At 47.8% G+C, this 17,658-nt stretch overlaps 1 protein-coding gene across 9 annotated transcripts in view; it reads left to right on the top strand.

Annotated features, from left to right (window-relative positions):
* BRDT (bromodomain testis associated) overlaps positions 1-16,233 on the top strand; it is a 351,401-nt gene extending 335,168 nt beyond the window's left edge. For all 9 annotated transcript variants that reach the window (XM_063939905.1, XM_063939900.1, XM_063939907.1 and 6 more), the window contains 4 exons: positions 94-185; positions 6,862-7,067; positions 8,493-8,682; positions 15,720-16,233. In XM_063939905.1, coding sequence (XP_063795975.1) covers positions 94-185; positions 6,862-7,067; positions 8,493-8,682; positions 15,720-15,788 — 557 coding nt within the window. In that variant the 3' untranslated portion in view covers positions 15,789-16,233. The remainder of the gene's footprint in view (positions 1-93; positions 186-6,861; positions 7,068-8,492; positions 8,683-15,719) is intronic.
* Positions 16,234-17,658: the final 1,425 nt, after the last annotated feature.

Raw genomic sequence — 17,658 nt, 5'->3', positions numbered from 1 at the left:
TATTAAAAGAAAATGTAATTTAAATTTGACAGTGATTGTGTGTTGATTGTACTTATTTTTTTTTTATTTTTTTTTTATATCCAATCTCAAAAGGTTCATATAAACCTGGTGTGGAAAAAAGTCCTTCAGGAAATGCAGTTCCATCCACCCAAGGAGATTGCAATGTGAAGGCTCCATCAGAGAAGGTACTTTTATGTAAACTTGTCTTACAAATGCCGACCGGAATCCCATTAAATCCTGTTAAGCAGGATTAGGCAGGTTAGAATTTTCTTAGTCCTCTGTGCAAATTAGCAGATCATGTATGGTATTTCCCAGATGTATACACAGGACATCAGTGGATAATCTTGAACTAGTGTCAGTTTTTTTAGTACATCATTTATCAGAGTCAGGCATCAGTGCCAGAGCGGTCCTCCTCGTTTGTCGACATCAAACACCATCATCATTTGTCAAAATCAAACACGTTTGACTATGAGAAGAAATAAATAATGCAGAATGAGTTTTGAGGAATGAGTGTTAAATGACAATGGTAGATTGATGAGTGAGTATAAGAAAGAACAAGTTATGAGTGAAGAATAAGAAGTGATGTATGGTGAAACTTCATCACATCGATTCACTTATTTTAAAATAGAAGCTCACTTGCTTCCAAATGCTGCTGCTGTTCTCCTTACTGTGTGTATCAATAAATTCCCTTTTCTACCAATGGTAAAAAAAAAAAAAAAAAACACCATACATCATCATGCCTCACTCATCATCCATCGTTTTTGGAATTGTGGTTGGAAATACCTGTACTTATGTCTTTAGCTGGAAAGAAACTTAAAATGCACTGTATCTGGATAAGGACTATGTGCAAAGCAACCGCTGGGATGTCACATTTCCTCTTTTGTCACTCACAGCCCCTGATTTGTCATGTATCACACAACATGCCCCACACATAATTTTAACTAATGATGTCTGAAACTAAGCGCTGTATGTATTTCCAAAAGGCCAAAGAATGGTAAAATGATCACTGATCCCCAAAATTGAGTATTTAGTATATATGATCCTTGAAGTCATATTCAGTGTTGATCTTTTGACTACAGTTCTGTTAGAAATAAAGGAAAATCTCCCCGATACACTACAGACAGAAGAAATCTACGTCAGCATTATTTTTCTGTTACGTCCTATGGGATACTGGAAATCCATTTAGTACCATGGGGTACAGACATGTCAGAGCCAGAAGAATGAAGAGTGGTGAGTACTAAGCCAGCACCCCGGCTAGCGGTTCGCCGGCCATTATGGCGGCATGAGGGTACGGAGATTCACGGCTTCTAAATGGGGTGGACTGCGTCTCCCGACTGTGTACGGACACAGACGCTGAACAGTGGACACCGTACCCAGACTGGCAACAAAGCCATAAAAAGAGTCTGTCTCCATTTTATGCATATAGATACATACAGACAGTATTAAAAAGAGTGGGAAGACCGTTCGCCATTAAAGGGGTGGGGCTTCACTATGAGCAGATCCAGCAGCTCACAGGTGCCATTTCCGTACTGCAGCTACACGCGCAGCTCCTCTGGAGAAACGCCACATTACGTCAGTGGTACCAGGGGGTCATAGCAGGGAGGGAGCGATTATCAGTGTACTAAGTCCCTAATCTAGGTACTTAGTCTGCGACCTGGCTAAGCTTGGCATTAGCGAGAAGGGCGCATTTGTGCTGGTTCCATACTCTGTCTCTCCCTGGAAGGGCTCTTTGTGGGTTAGTTGTACATTTAACCTGTTCCTGTGTGTGTGTGCTGTCACTTTTACAGTATGTCAGGGAAAGAGTGTGTTTCCTGTAAAGCACAGTGTTCCTCTTCTCCAGGAGGTTCACTAGTGTAGTATCCCTTCCCAGGCTAGCGGGGCAGAACCAGCATGGCTGGACTCCGTTACGGGAGTGATTTCCTTCATTTCTAATAAGTTATCTCAGAATGGGAAAGAGACGCAATACTTTAGACAGTCTATGGCTGAGTTTATGAAAAAGGACTCCGTACTCAAACCAGCGTCTTAGTCCCCTGCCATTTGTCCGCAAAAACATACTTTGGCCCATATCCTGCAGTCTGACTTTGATGATGAGGGGTCAGAAATTGAGGTGGGTGAGGTGGACTCAGAGGTGGGGGAGGGTACTCTGTTGCAAGGAATAGAGGTTCTCATAGAAGCTATCAGAGAAGTTCTGAATATCCCTGATAAGGTGACAGAGGAGAGTGAGGAATCTTTTTTTATATAAAGAGAAATCCTCAGCCACTTTTCCTGTCTAAGGGACTAAACGCCCTGTTTGAAGAACCGTGGGTTAATCCAGATAAGAAAATTCAAATCCCTAAACTGTTGTTATCTTTTCCTTTTCCTCCTGAGGAAAGGAAAAAATGGGAGAATCCACCGATAGTGGTTGCATCGGTTTCCAGGCTCTCATGAAAAATTGTGTTGCCTCTCCCGGGTGCAGCTTCCCTAAAAGAAGTGGCTGATCGCAAAATTTGAGACTACGCTCAAATCTTTGTACACAGCTGCAGGGGTGGCCAAGAGACCCAATATAGCATGTGGGTGGATTACGTGAGCCATTGCTAAATGGTCGGGTAACCTAATTGAGGGAATAGATAACTTACCTCAAGGGGAGATTGTTTTGCTCCTGCAATATATACAGGACTCTGCGACCATTATGGTGGAAGCCATGAAAGAAATAGGCTTTCTTAATGCGCGTACTACAGCTATGGCAGTGTCTGCACGCAGGGGAAGGCCTAGATTTCACAGGTGAGGCCTTATTTGGAGATGAACTAGACAAATGGATCTCCAAAGCTACTGCGGGTAAGTCCACATACCTTCCTTCTGCAGCTCCCCCAGCTAGGAAGGCCTACTCGGGGCCCAATTTACAGTCCATTCAAACTGCCAAGTTTAGGGGCAAACCCAGAGGTTCTTCTACTGCCACCAGAGGTGCTAGAGGTAAACCACGCAAACCAGCAACTGCCGGTTCACAGGAACAGGGCTCAGGCTCTGCTTCCTCAAAACCTTGAGCATGACGGTGGACCGCGATGCCTGGAAGACTGGCAGGTGGGAGCCTGGCTAAAATTCTTCAGTCACATCTGGACAAGATCGTGCCAGGATCCCTGGTTCATAGATCTTATATCCCAGGGCTACAGACTGGAGTTCCAGGAGCTCCCACCTTGCAGATTCTTCAAATCAGTCTTACCAGTTTCACAACAGGTAAGTATAACTTTACAGGACGCCATTCAAAAACTGGTACAGACCCGGTTCATTGTTCCAGTTCAACCTCATCTGCAAAACAAGGGGTACTATTCCAGCTTTTTAGTAGTACCAAACCCGGACGGTTCGGTAAGACCAATTCTAAACCTCAAGTCGTTGAACCCATACTTACGAGTGTTCAAATTCAAGATGGAGTCTCTGAGAGTCGTGATCTGAGGTCTGGAGGAGGGGAATTCCTAGTGTCTCTGGATATCAAGGATGCGTACCTTCACTTTCCGATCTGGTCGTCTCATCAGGCTTATCTACGGTTTGCACTGCAGGACTGTCACTACCAGTTCAACGCCCTGCCATTTGGTCTCTCCATGGCACTGAGGGTGTTCACCAAAGTGATGGCAGAGATGATGTTTCTACTCCGCACACAGGGGTGAACATAATTCCGTACCAACCCGGATCTCGGTGCATCTGTGCATTTGCCTTCTGGGGAAAATGGTGTCCTCTTACGGGGCGCTTCAGTACGGAAGGTTTCATGCGAGGCCCTTCTAGCTAGATCTGTTGGATAAATGGTCCAGATCGCATCTTCACATGCACCAGAGAATCCGTCTGTCGCCAAAAGCCAGGATCTCCCTTCTGTGGTGGCTACAGACTTCTCACATAGTCGTGGGTCGGAGGTTCGGGATTCAGAATTGGATTCTGCTAACCACAGACGCAAGCCTCAGAGTTTGGGGAGCAGTCACCCAGGGGGTGCAGTTTCAGGGAAGATGGTCAAGTCGGGAAGTCGTCCTTCCAATAAACATCCTGGAACTCAGGGCTATATACAACGCCCTTCTGCAGGCCTCATCTCTTCTTCAGAATCAGACCATTCAGGTCCAGTCGGACAATTTGACGGCAGTGACATACGTAAACCGACAGGGCGGAACGAAAAGCAGAGCCGCGATGTCAGAGGTGTCAAGAATTCTCCTCTGGGCGGAAAAACACGCCGTGGCGTTGTCGGCAGTCTTCATTATGGGAGTAGACAACTGGGTAGCAGACTTCCTCAGCAGACACGACCTGCACCCGGGGGAGTCGGGTCTTCATCCGGAGGTGTTCCGGTGGTTGACACGTTGGTGGGGATATCCACAAATCGATATGATGACCTCTCGACTCAACATGAAGCTCAAGCGGTAATGTTCCAGGTTGAGAGACCCACAAGCAGTGGCGGTAGACGCTCTGACAACTCCGTGGGTCTATCAGCTGGTGTACGTGTTAACTCCACTTCCTTTGATCCCAGGAATTCTAAAAAGAATAAAAAGGGAAAAGGTTCCAGCAATCATCATTGCTCCGGACTGGCCATGAAGGGCCTGGTATGCTGATCTTGAGATGCTGCTCGAAGATCCGTGGCCTCTACCTCTTTTCGAAGATCCCCTGCAACAGGGCCTGTTCATCTATCAAGGCTTACCGTGGCTACGTTTAACAGCATGGAAGTTGAACGGCTGATTCTAGCCAGGAAAGGGATTCTTGACAAGGTCATACCGACTATGATCCAAGCCAGGAAGGGGGTCTAAACATTACCACCATATATCTGGAAGAACTATGTCTCTTGGTGTGAGAGCAGACAATTTTCGGCGGTGGAATTCCATTTGAGATGTTTCCTGCTTTTTCTGCAGTCAGGAGTGGATGTGTGCCTACGTCTGGGCTCCATAAAAGTACAGATTTCGGCCTTGTCTATTTTCTTTCAGAACCAATTAGCTTCTCTTCCTGAGGTCCAGACATTCTCGAAAGGTGTTCTGCACATCCAACCTCCCTTTGTGCCTCCCACGGCACCTTGGGATCTCAATTTGGTGCTACAGTTCCTCCAATCGGACTGGTTTGAACCATTACAGGAGGTTGACGTAAAGTACCTTACGTAGAAGACCATCACACTGTTGGGTCTGGCTTCAGCAAGACGTGTGTCGGAGTTGGGGGCGTTGTCTTACAAGAGCCCCTACCTAATTTTCCATGAGTACAGAGCTGAACTCAGGACTCGTCAGCAGTTTCTTCCTAAGTTGGTGTCCGCATTTAACATCAACCAACCTATTGTGGTTCCGGTTGTTCGGACACCTCTGCTACTTTAAAGTCCTTGGATGTTATGAGGGCTTTGAAGGTGTATGTAAAGAGGACATCTCGTTGTTTGTTCTCTATGATCCCAATAAAATTGGGTGTCCTGCTTCAAAGCAGTCAATTACACGCTGGATCAGGCTCACTATCCAGCATGCTTGCGGATTCCAAAATCTGTACAGGCCCACTCTACTAGGTCGCTGGGTTCCTCTTGGGCGGCTGACCGGGGTTTCTCGCTCTACATCTCTGCCGAGCAGCTACTTGGTCAGGTTCGAACACTTTTGCAAAGTTTTACAAGTTTGATACTTTGGCCTCTGAGGACCTTCAGTTTGGTCAATCAGTTCTGCAGGAACCTCCGAACCTCCGCAGTCTTCCACCCGGTTTGGGAGCTTTGGCGCTTCCCTATGGTACTAAATGGATTCCCAGTATCCCCTAGGACGTAAGAGAAAATAGGATTTTAATTACCTACTGGTAAAAAAAATTCTCATAGTCTGTAGGGCAGGGCTGGCCAAACCGGTCCTCGAGATCTACCAACAGTTCATGTTTTCCAGGCCTCCTGGAGATCTGTAGAATTGTCAGTTAGGAATGAATGCAGCACATCTTAATTAGTAATGACTACACCTGTGCACCAGCTAGGTGGTCTGGAAAATGTGTACTGTTGGTAGATCTCGAGGACTGGTTTGGCCAGCCCTGCTGTAGGGGATACTGGGCGCTCACCCAGTGCTTCGTTTTTCCTGCACTGTTAATTGGTTAAGTACTGTTGTTTGGTTCAGCTGTTGCTGTTACGGTTTACAAGTTTTGGTTAGCATGGCTTTCCTCTTGTTATGGTTGTGCTGGTTCGAAATCTCACCACTTTCCTTTTCTATATCCTTCTCTCAAAGTATGTCCGTCTGCTCGGGCATAGTTTTCTAGACTGAGTCTGGTAGGAGGGGCATAGAGGGAGGAGCCAGCACACCTAATCAAACTTCTATAGTGCCCATGGCTCCTAGTGGACCCGTCTATACCCCATGGTGCTAAATGGATTCCCAGTATCCCCTACGGACTACGAGAAAAGGATTTACCGGTAGGTAATTAAAATCCTATTTTTACCCAAAAAAGCAAAAACATGTCACATCCAGGGTTTTGTAGCTGCGATTTAGATCCCTCTGAAAACATCAACAGTAGGGATTTAATTTTAAAAAATAAATAGCAACTGCATGCCTGTGTATTGGTCGTACATTAGACAACATTGTAGAGGTGTGTAATTAATCACCTGTGAGACCACAGCAACTTTTAATTTTATTTCGTTATTTTTTTCAACTTACAATAAAAAAAAAAGTAATTGCCTGTTGTAACGGATCACAGCCAGAGAGTGTCTTGTTGTTTGCTGTAAATAGTACTACAATTCAACACCTTTTAGCACCAGGAAGAGGGGTGGCACTGTACGAGAAGCACGTGCCATTAAGGTCTTATTCTGCCGGTGTGCCTATGTAATTTATGCAATAGTTTTGAATTTCCTAAATTGACAGTGTTAGAAAAGTGTTTGTTACATACTGTCAGTACTAAGCATTTCACATTTTTTTTTTTATATTTCTCAAGAATATCAAGGTGAAAAACGCCTTATGCTGGGCATCTTTTTCCAAAGCTCTTAGCACCACTCCGGTGCCCATAAAGTCCTCAAGTGACAGTTTCAAGCAGTTCAGGAAGGCTGCCATAGCCAAAGAAGAGCGCGAGAGAGCACTGAAAGCCCAAGAGATAAAGAGACTGCAAGAGTCGCATGTTGTAGATAGAGGAGACAAAACAAGGTACTGTAGAATTTTTTCATATATTATTTTGGTAAAAACAGTGCTAGATAGACAAAATTTGTGCAAGAACGTTACTCTACCCCCACACTCGCTCCCACCAATCCACACTTGTTTTAGGTTTGTTTTTTAGCTTTTCTGGCCCTTGCAGAGGTCCTTAATATACAGATGGAGCCCTCCTCATCTATCCCTTTAATAGGATTAATTTAGCCAGGGCAATCGGACTTAATCCCCTGCTATAATGACTTAATCCCCTGTTGTATTGTTCTCCCTCTATTGTATTGCAGCTGAGAACAATAGATGAAAGGCTTATGCTAATAAACCTTGGTGCACCTAGGCGCAGCAGAGAAGCCTAGGTGAGCGTGGCTCCATCTGTACATAGTGGCTTTACTATACATGACCCAATTTCCTTAAACAACCTTGAGAAGAAGAAAAACCTCATGTGCTCTGTTTCCTTCTACTATGCAAGTAAGAAACAAAAGAAAAAGTATGACCTTAAATTTCAGCCAAGGTTAAATCCTGGCAATAATGTGATTAGCAGGGAAACAACTATGTTTCACCCTATCAACCCTACACCAAAGTATTTAAAAAATCAATCTTTAGGAAGAATTTAGAATTGGGCCCCATATGTGTCTTTACATCCCATGCTTTTCTCTTTTTGTGGGGACTATGTACTGCTACCCCCATGACAGGCAGTGTCAGACTGGGGCATGATGGGCCCACCGGGGAGGATACTTTTGTAGGGGCCTATGCTTAAGGGTGTGGCCGGGCTTCACTGGGGCGTGGCCAGCCACCACAGAGGTTTGGCTAACCATTACAGAGTACATGTTATGTTCCCCTTGGTAAATATAAAATAAACCATATTCTTGTGAAATATAATGTAACATAAGTATAATGCATAATTCAAGTGCACTAGGATAGAGTCTGGAACCTGATCCCTAGAGGGGAGGAGGGCCCACAGGCAGTGGGGCCCCACCGGTGGTTTCCTCTGTTCCCCTGTGGGCCAGTCCGACCCTGCACTCAGTACACTGCATTGTCCCCATTCATTCTGTTATTCCATCTCTGTAGTACAGCAACTCTGCCATCCAGTAATGCTGCCATGGCTACACGATATGTTACACCTCTTGAGCTGTTGGGCCACTTATACAAACTTTTACAGGGCCACTTTTAGTTCCCAATCCGCCCCTGGTCTCAGACACAACTGCAGCAAAAGAAGGAAAGCCATAATTGCGTACATTCATGCCCTATGAGGAGTGATCTGGTCCCTCTCAACAGAATCCACCACCTCATTAGATTGCATAAATTTACCGGGCTGGTTTTCCATCCCAAACCGCCTCTGGATGTAAACCTGTGAATTTGGAAGATGTAAGATAAGACTGTTTTAAAGCTCTGCGGAAGGAAACGGCTATAAAGTATTCTCTTTCACAGAGAACAAAATTATATGGAAACGAGTATCTGTACTTCCACTGAGACCAAGATGCATGATGAGCCATCCATTATTGTACAAGAGGCAGCTAACGTTCAACATCCGCTGGAGACTGTTACCCAAGATAGTCGCCCTGAAGACGAACGCAACCTGGCGAGGAAGAGAGAGCAAGAGCGGCGCCGGAGAGAGGCTGTAAGTGCCAATGCACAGCAGTAGTGGCGCCGATTCAGTCTTATTATTGTATATGCTTTTTTTTTAAACCGGGATTTGTACATAATGTTACTGCAAGATGGAGATCATGTTCTGCCCTCTGGCTCATATAGTTTGGGAAACCTTATTAAGTAGAGCTGTTGTATACATGGTAGAATGTACGGGATGCAGCCAGGAGGCCAGTGATGACTATGTAGACACCAGAAGGTCAGCGGTCATGATTTTTATATGGTTAAAATAACAATTTCATAAATGTTGATGCCTGGAAAATGTCTACATTGACCGAGTATCGACATATGAAATGTTGACATTTGCGTTACACCTGGGGTTAGGGATAGACAGAGAGTGTGGACATTCTGAGCATACTCCCTATCGACACGAATGGATACATAATATACAGAACCTGGATATACATTTTAGCTGGTGGAAAGATGTACACAAGTGTTTCCTGCAATGATTGGGGGGGGGGGGGGGGGATCATTAAGTTTCATTCATTGTCAGACTTTTTATAACTGAAACAATCCAGTCTCCCCTCTAAATTACTGTAGAAATAAATGATACCCATTCATTAAGTAGTATGATGAATGACACAGAATGTATTACTTTTTATTCTGTAAAGTTTATTTTGAATATAAAAAAAGAAACACAAATGAGTATTTTTTATGAAATGGTAAATAACACTAATGTGTCTTTACAATAACTCTGTAGTGGGGATTTTAATGAGCACAAAAGTAGGTACTTAAATTGGGCAGGTAAGATCTCTTCACAACTCTTCTTAACTAAAATTCATCTGCCCATTCCTATAAAGAATTATATTAAACTTCCCTGGTCAAACTGGTTATTGAACCATTTTATATTTTTCTCATTTTCATTTGAAGCAAAGCTGAATCTTTAGCAATATCACAAATATATACACCTACCTTAGGTTCTTGCAGGAAATACAAGTTTGCAAAAATAAAATAAGTAGTAAAAATGCTGCTGTTAGTGCTCAATTTCAACTGGGCAGCCTTTATAGGGGGTAAGGATGGAATTTTGGAGGGATTTTCCAGTCTTGGACAAGGTCTATGTAAAACAACACTAATTTGGGAACGTTATTACCTCAAACAGCACATAACTGGAAAAGTCAGAGCACCGTGAACAGAGTGTAAAATCCATAGACGGTTCAGTATGTGTGACCTGCGGATGGGATGCCGGCGATCTTTAAAATTCCGACAGAAGCTAATCCCCCCCCCTACCCACTAACCCTCCATTCCCGCTGCCTAACCATAACTTACCCCTGGTGGTGCCAAACCCCAACCCGCCACCCAGCAACCTAAACGTAAACCTCCTGCACCGGCTGGCACCTAAACCTAACCTTTCCTCCCCAGCCCGAACCCGCTATACTTACGTTCGGGATGTTGGCTGCCAAGATTCCGTCAACCGTCTCCTGACCCTGTGGGGATTTCCAGTGTCGGCATTCTAACAGATGTCAGGATTCTGGCGTCGGTATTGCGACTGCGGGGATCTTAACCGCATCCCTCTGTAGTTTTTTAGGCCAGCAGGATGGTGAGAATCTTAGAAATCATAAATCAAATACAATGAAAAAGCTTGCGATCAAGTAATATCATTTTTTTTTTCAAGTGAAATTGCTGGTATTAGACTGCTATATATCATTTCTGTTTCATCAAATTGCAAAGTTTATCAACTAAAAATATTACTAACCTCCATGAAATCTGTGGGTAAGATGTCTAGCCTCCCTTACCTCTATAGTAATCCATTCCACTTCTCTCCTGTAGCATTAAAGCAGCAACCCCCCACAAACTAGGATTTTCGTCACCCGGGGCAAGGCTGTAATTTGGAAAAAAAAAAAACCCACACACACGCAAAAACCCAATCAGACTAAAATAATCAGATTACAAACATTTTGAAAAGAGGGGATACTACTGGACAATATTCCCCTATGTGCCTCAAATGCCGTATGCGTCACATTCCCTGCCAGCGTGTTCAATTACATGCTCCTCTGTGTGTCCCCATACATTGCACTATATCATAACACTTCATCACTGCGCTACTCCCCCATCCACTGTACTACATCCCCTACACGCTGAACTACATCACTACACTACATGCCCCTATGCACTCCACTACATAGCCTATATGCTACACTACATCACTACACTACATCCCCTTATATGCTACACCACATCGGTGCACTACATGCCCCAATATACTGCAATACATGACCACACTACATACCCTATATGGTACACTACATCACTACAGTACACCCCCCTATAAGCTACACCAAATCCCCCCATCTGGGAGGCAAAGCATAGGTTGATACTGCTAACTGGGTGCACAGTGTGCTTCTATAGTATGCTAGTCGCAGCATTGCATGGCAAAGAAGAGAGTTTAAGACAGTAGCCGACATGGGAGAGATCCCAGGTACTGGAGCTCACCCGCACAGCGTCGGACCCAGCTGCGGGCAGACAGGTGAGTCCGATACATTGCCCGGGGAGCTGTCTGTTGTCTCACTGGAGCAGCACAGCACTGCCGGTAAAAAAAACTAAACAAAAAAACCTGCTCCTCTGTAACTCCTAGGTGCCCCCTCAAATCCTGCACCCGGGGAGCAAGCCCCCTTAAGCCCCCTCCTAGTTATGGCCCTGACCTCACACATACAACCTCACACACACCTTTTCCATGTATCCTCAAATTCCCTTCCAAACAAGTACAGTACCATAGCTTTAAGTTGTGTAGAAGTAATTTACCAATATTATTTCTTATATAATCGCTACTCTCCTAAACTGCTTATTCCATCTATTAGCAGGGAGCACTACAATTTGCAATCACGTATTTAACTGGGAATAATTACTTGTGAATCTCCTATATAATAGCCCTGTGAACTCTGTGCCTGCATTTCTAACGCTGGGCGGAGTCACAGATGTGGGCTAATCAGTGACGGCTGCCAATGAGGAGAAGCTCTGCCACACACCTTCTCGGCGCACATGTCCCCAGTCTTCCGACCAAGGTCCGGTGTAGAGGCATCCATCGTCCCCCCGGTCCCGTGCCGAAGATGTGAGGGCGGGAGGCGACTTTCCGTCTGATGCAGAACGGCTCTCACTCCCGCTCCCCGCCTGTCCCCTGCCGCCTGTCACAGTGCCCTGCACCACCGACACAGCCCTCCGTTCGGTCCTCACGCTACAGCGGGTCCCCGCTCCGGACATGATCGCTGCCTGATGTGCCCAGTGCGGCCCGCTGGCGGGGGCAGATGTCAGGCAGAGCGGCTCACGCGGTAGCGGGGACACCGCACACTGCTGTGCTTCCCGGCTGCCTGGCGGAGGGGGGGGGGGAATGTGCGGGGGAATATGTGCCTGGCGGAGGGGGGGGGGGGAAATGTGCGGGGGGAGATGTGCCTGGCGGAGGGGGGGGGGGGGGATGTGCCTGGTGGGGGGGGGGAGAATGTGCGGGGGGAGATGTGCCTGGCGGATGGGGGGTGGGCGATGTGCGGGGGACGGAGATGTGCCTGGCGGGGGGGAAATGTGCGAGGGGAGATGTGCCTGGCAGGGGGGGGGGGAGGAGGGAGGGAGATGTTAGGAGGCAGAGCGGCTCACGCAGGAGCAGGGACACCGCACACTGCTGTGCTCCCCGGCTTCCCGCCACACAGTTACCCTGACACTGAGCCCGGGTGGGCTACGGCCCTGCTGCTGCTGATGATGATGATGAGAGATGGGATCCTTGGGGCAGAGAGATTAGCAGTGTATCTGATAGCTGCTAATGATTACCCTCTAACTACCTTGCTGCCAGGTACAGTACCCGCAGCGCATCCACCATCCGCCGCACCTGCCCTGACCCTCCCCCATACGCGGTGCCTCCGGAACTCCTACCCCACCCGCAGCCCCCACTCCCCTGCCCCTCCCACCACAGTAGCACCTCCCAACCCCCTACCACAGCCCCCCCGCATCCACCACCCCTCCACCCACATAATCTACAGACACCCTCCCCCATGTGCTGACATCCCCCACAACCACCCCCAGCGCCTCCTGACCCCCTACCCCACCCCCGCAACCGCCCATCCACCACCTGCAGCGCCTTCCGACCCTTCTACCATCCCCCACACGACCCCCCCCCCCCACATGCAGCGCCTCCAGACCCCCTACACCACCCACGGCCCCCACTCCCCTGCCCCTCCCTCAACCCCAGACCCTCCCAACCACAGCCCCCCCACCCCGCATCCACCCTCCTCCACCCACAGCCTCTACAGACACCCTCCCCCATCTGCCGTCAACCCCCGAAGCCACTCCTCCCCCACCCACAGCGCCTCCTCACCCCATACCCCACCTGCAGTGCCCACCCATCCACCACCACCCCACCTGCCACTCCACCACACGCCATCCCTCCCCCCACACACGGCACCTCCAGCCCCTCTACACTACCCACAGAACCTCCCAACCGCAGACCCCCTCCACCCACAGCATCTACAGACACCCTCCCCCACCCCCAGACATCCCCCGCAACCGCCCCTCCCCCACCCACAGCGCCTCCTGACCACCTACCCCACCCACAGCCCCACTGCACCCACCCCTCAACCACCCGCAGCGCCTCTGAACCCCCTCCTCCATCTGCCGCACCTGCCCCTCCCCTACTTGCATCGCTTCCAAACCCCCTACCCCACCCGCAGCACACTCACCCCTCCCCCACACGCGTCGCTTTGGGACCCCCTACCCCTCCCGCAGCGCACTCGCCCCTTCCCCACCTTCAGCACCTCCTGACACCCTGCCCCACTACACCCGCCCCTCCACCACCTGCAGCCCCTCCTGACCCCCTCCCCCATCTGCCGCACCCCCACACCTGCCTCACCCCCATGCACGTCGCTTCCAAACCCCTTACCCCACCCGCGGCACACTCGCCCCTTCCCCACCTGCAGCGCCTCCGGAACCCCCATCCGCCAGATCCCCGTACCTGCCCCTTCCCTGCCCGCAGCACCCCGCACCCGCCCATCCACCACCTGCAGCGCCTTTCGACCCTTCCACCATCCGCCGCACCACCACCCCCCCTCCCTCACATGCGGCCCCTCCAGACCCCCTACACCAGCCACGGCCCCTATTCCCCTCCCTCAACCACAGACCCTCCCAACCACAGCCCCCCCGCATCCGCCCCCCCTCCACCCACAGCCTCTACAGTCATCCTCCCCCATCCGCAGTCAACCCCCGAAACCGCCCCTCCCTCACCGTCAGCACATCCTGACCCCCTACCCCACCCATTTCACCTGCCCCTCAAGCACCCGCACCGCAACCGGACACCCTCCCCCATCTGCCGCACCCCCGCACCTGCCCTTCAGCCATGCGCATCGCTTCCGGACCCCCTACCCCACCCGCAGTGCACTCGCCTCCTCCCCACCCACAGCACCTCCTGACCCCCTGCCCCACCCGCGTGGTCCCACTGCACCCGCCTCTCTACCACCCGCTGCGCCTCCCACCCCCCCAACTGCCGCACACCCACACCTGCCCCTCCCTCACGCGCTTCGCTTCCGGACCCCCTACCCCACCCACGGCGCACTCCCCCCTTCCCCACCTGCAGCGCCTCCGGAACCCCCTCACCCATCCGCCAGATCCCCGTACCTGCCCCTCCCCTCCCCGCGACACCCCCGCCACCCCCCCACCCATACCGCTTCCGGATCACACTCCCCCGCACATCCCCACCCGGGCCGCAGCGCCTCCCGACCCCCTCCCCCACCTTCGGTCCCCCCCACACCCGCTGCATTCTGTACAGTGTGCCCTGCAGGCGCTGTTCACACCGTCGCAAGGGGCTACGCCCCTTCACCATCCAACGCCCTTTCATTGTGTAATATTTAACCACTCACAAAACTAGGAATGCAGGTAGTACTGCATATAATACATATATTGAACGACATACAGCTGTTAAGGGAGCGTAGCCCCTTACGACGGGGCGCGATGAAGCACCTAGTATTAGTATATTTGTTGCAATATTTATTTACAGCAAAATAGACTATAATATAGCTATATTGGTAATGTATTTCCACATAGCTGTCTGATGTTAATTAACACAAGCACTTATTTATGAAGTGTTACACGCACTAAGGAGCTGATGCCAAGTTACTGTGAATGCAAGTCCCTTTGTGGTACGTATCTTACATATGGTCTAGAACGGAGTATATGTAACTATGGACGATACAGAGTCAGACCTGGTTCAGTTGCATCTCTGCTTGCATAAGAAAGCTGCATAAGCGGGTGTTCTCATGTAGTCATCGTCCCTTGAGGCCATATCAACAGACTTGCAGAGGATATGTATAGTTGTACAGATGCATAACTACACATGCTTTCAGTGGGAGGTGGTTGTGAAATAGACAATTAAAGGGTTGATAGTTATTAGGTTGACAGGGTTAAAAGATCGTTACATATATGGTCGACACATTTTTAAAGTTTCTTCATGTTTTTACAGTTTTTCTGCATTTACTATCCATGTCACAAACTATTACAATGAGTAACCTCATGGCGAGTGTAGCAGAGTGAATTACTCAGCCCTAAGCATGGCGAGCGAACGCATTTTACAAATTTGTGTGAAATGTTTGTTGTTTTTTAATTTTTTTAAAATGTGACTTTTTTTGTGTCGCTCGTTTTCATGTTGACCTCTTGACCCTGTCATCTTTTGGCTGATGTCCTTTTGACCCTGTTGACTTTTTGACTGTCTACCTAATGCTGTCGACCTTTATAATGTCTATCTTCTGTATCACACCCTCCTTCAGTAAGGGCTATGATGTATAACCAATAGGTGCTGTCCAGCATAACTCAGCATATGGGAAGATATCCGCATTTGGTTCCATTCTCACACTACGAGAGCAGTTACGTCTGACGTGCATTCAACTTGGCATCTGATCCAAAGCGACCAGTCTTTAGATTTCCTTTAATCTTCCTGGCAAAATATGTAGATGTCCTTAAAAGATAGGAACTACAGGAATGAGTAACAATGAAGCCCCCTTGGTCACATTGATCAGTGTAAATACATGAATCTCTTCTTTACAGATGGCTGGAACTATTGACATGTACCTACAGAGCGACATTATGGCAACGTTTGAAGAACACCTATGCTGAACCAGGGAAACCTTTACACCAATTGCCTTTATACTTGTGGTAACTGATATTGTCATGAGTTGTATTCAAATTCTAATAGCACTAATAACTTAGATTTTTTTTTATTATAGTATTAAATTATCTGGCTCACAGGATCTTTCAATATGATTGTAAGTAAGATCCACATCGCTTCTGAAACACATCTCTAATTTAGCACAGAGTAACATTAAGATAGCGCGTATATATACTTTTAGTTTTATTACGCATTTTGATTAGATAAATGAACTTTTTGTAAGCAAGATCTCACTTTAGTTTTCTTATAGTGAGATTCAGTATTGTCCTCTGTCTAGTACGTGTTACTTTTGAAGTCAGAGGTGTAAAGAGTTTGTCCAAATGCTCAAATTGTGAGGCACTGTTTAAACAATAATTGCTAAAAGAAAAAAAAATCATAGTCCTTTAAAAACAATTGTTGAAATTGAGTATTTATTTTTTCGCTTTAATACAGAGTATATTTTGTTGTAATTTTCTAAACTAAAACTGTGTTGGGTTTTTTTGTTTTTTGTTTTTTTTGTACTGTAAGGTCCTTTATACCTATATTCTTTTGTTGGCTTTCTATTGGTGGTCACTACAATAAAAGCTGTTATTTCTTCAACATTTTTGGTGGTTTAAAAACAAACACAATGTATTTTATACATTTTAGAAAAGAGAATTTGAACTTTTGCAGCTAATTTAAAAAAATTTCATTAGCAAATGTGTCATTAAGCCCTGCCCCTTGTGGCATAATTTAGGTGTATGGGAGGAGAGGAGACAAAAAATCATGACCTTGCACTATGAGGAGATGGGGTACCAATTGTAGTCGGGGTTGGGGGTTCCTAATACTCAGAAAACCCCCATGCATGTGCCACAGCCAAAAATGACTTATTTGAGACCCTGCACTTTCCATTTGTTTTCAGTTGTATCTGGGAGCTGTAATAATAGGATTTTGATAACGTACCGGTAAATCCTTTTCTCTTAGTCCGTAGAGGATGCTGGAGATGGCATCAAGACCATGGGGTATAGACGGAATCCGCAGGAGACATGGGCACTCTAAAGACTTTTCATTGGGTGTGAACTGGCTCCTCCCTCTATGCCCCTCCTACAGACCTCGGTTGTAAGAACTGTGCCTAGGGCGACTGACATTTCGAGGAAAAGATTTACTTAAATTAGTGGTGAGATATCTACCAACTCACACCCTCAATCATGCCGCACACATGGCATTCAACATAACACACGCCAACAGGCATGAACCAATTGCAGCAACATGCTGAAACCAAGATAACACAACTTGTGTAACTGTAATAACTAAACTACAGGTAAAATACGCACTGGGACGGGCGCCCAGCATCCTCTATGGACTAGGAGAAAAGGATTTACCGGTAGGTTATCAAAATCCTATTTTCTCATATGTCCTAGAGGATGCTGGGGATGACATCAAGGCCATGGGGTCTATACCAAAGCTCCAGTATGGGCGGGAGAGTGTGGATGACCCTGCAGCACTGATTAACCAAACTTTAGAGGTGTAGTATGGCTGACCAGCGGTCTCCTGACCGCCGGTCAGCTTACCGACGCCGGGATCCCGGCGGGGAGGGGCGAGTGCAGCAAGCCCCTTGCGGGCTTAGTGGCGACCTACAGTTGCCACGGGTTCTATTCCCACTCTATGGGTGTCGTGGACACCCACGAGTGGAAATAGTCCCTGTTGGTCGGCATGCCGACCATCGGGATAGTGGGGGTCGGGATGCTGGAGGAGGTCATGTGACCGTCGGTCTGCCGATTGTCGGTCACATGAATACCACCCAACTTTAGGTCCTCATCGGCCAAGGTGTCAAACTTGTAGAACTTAGGAAATGTGTTT

The sequence above is a fragment of the Pseudophryne corroboree genome, chromosome 9 (genome assembly GCF_028390025.1).
Source record: "Pseudophryne corroboree isolate aPseCor3 chromosome 9, aPseCor3.hap2, whole genome shotgun sequence".
Lineage (NCBI taxonomy): Eukaryota > Metazoa > Chordata > Amphibia > Anura > Myobatrachidae > Pseudophryne > Pseudophryne corroboree.
Note: the sequence above shows the minus strand (reverse complement) of the source record. Positions and strands in the feature narration are given on the sequence as shown.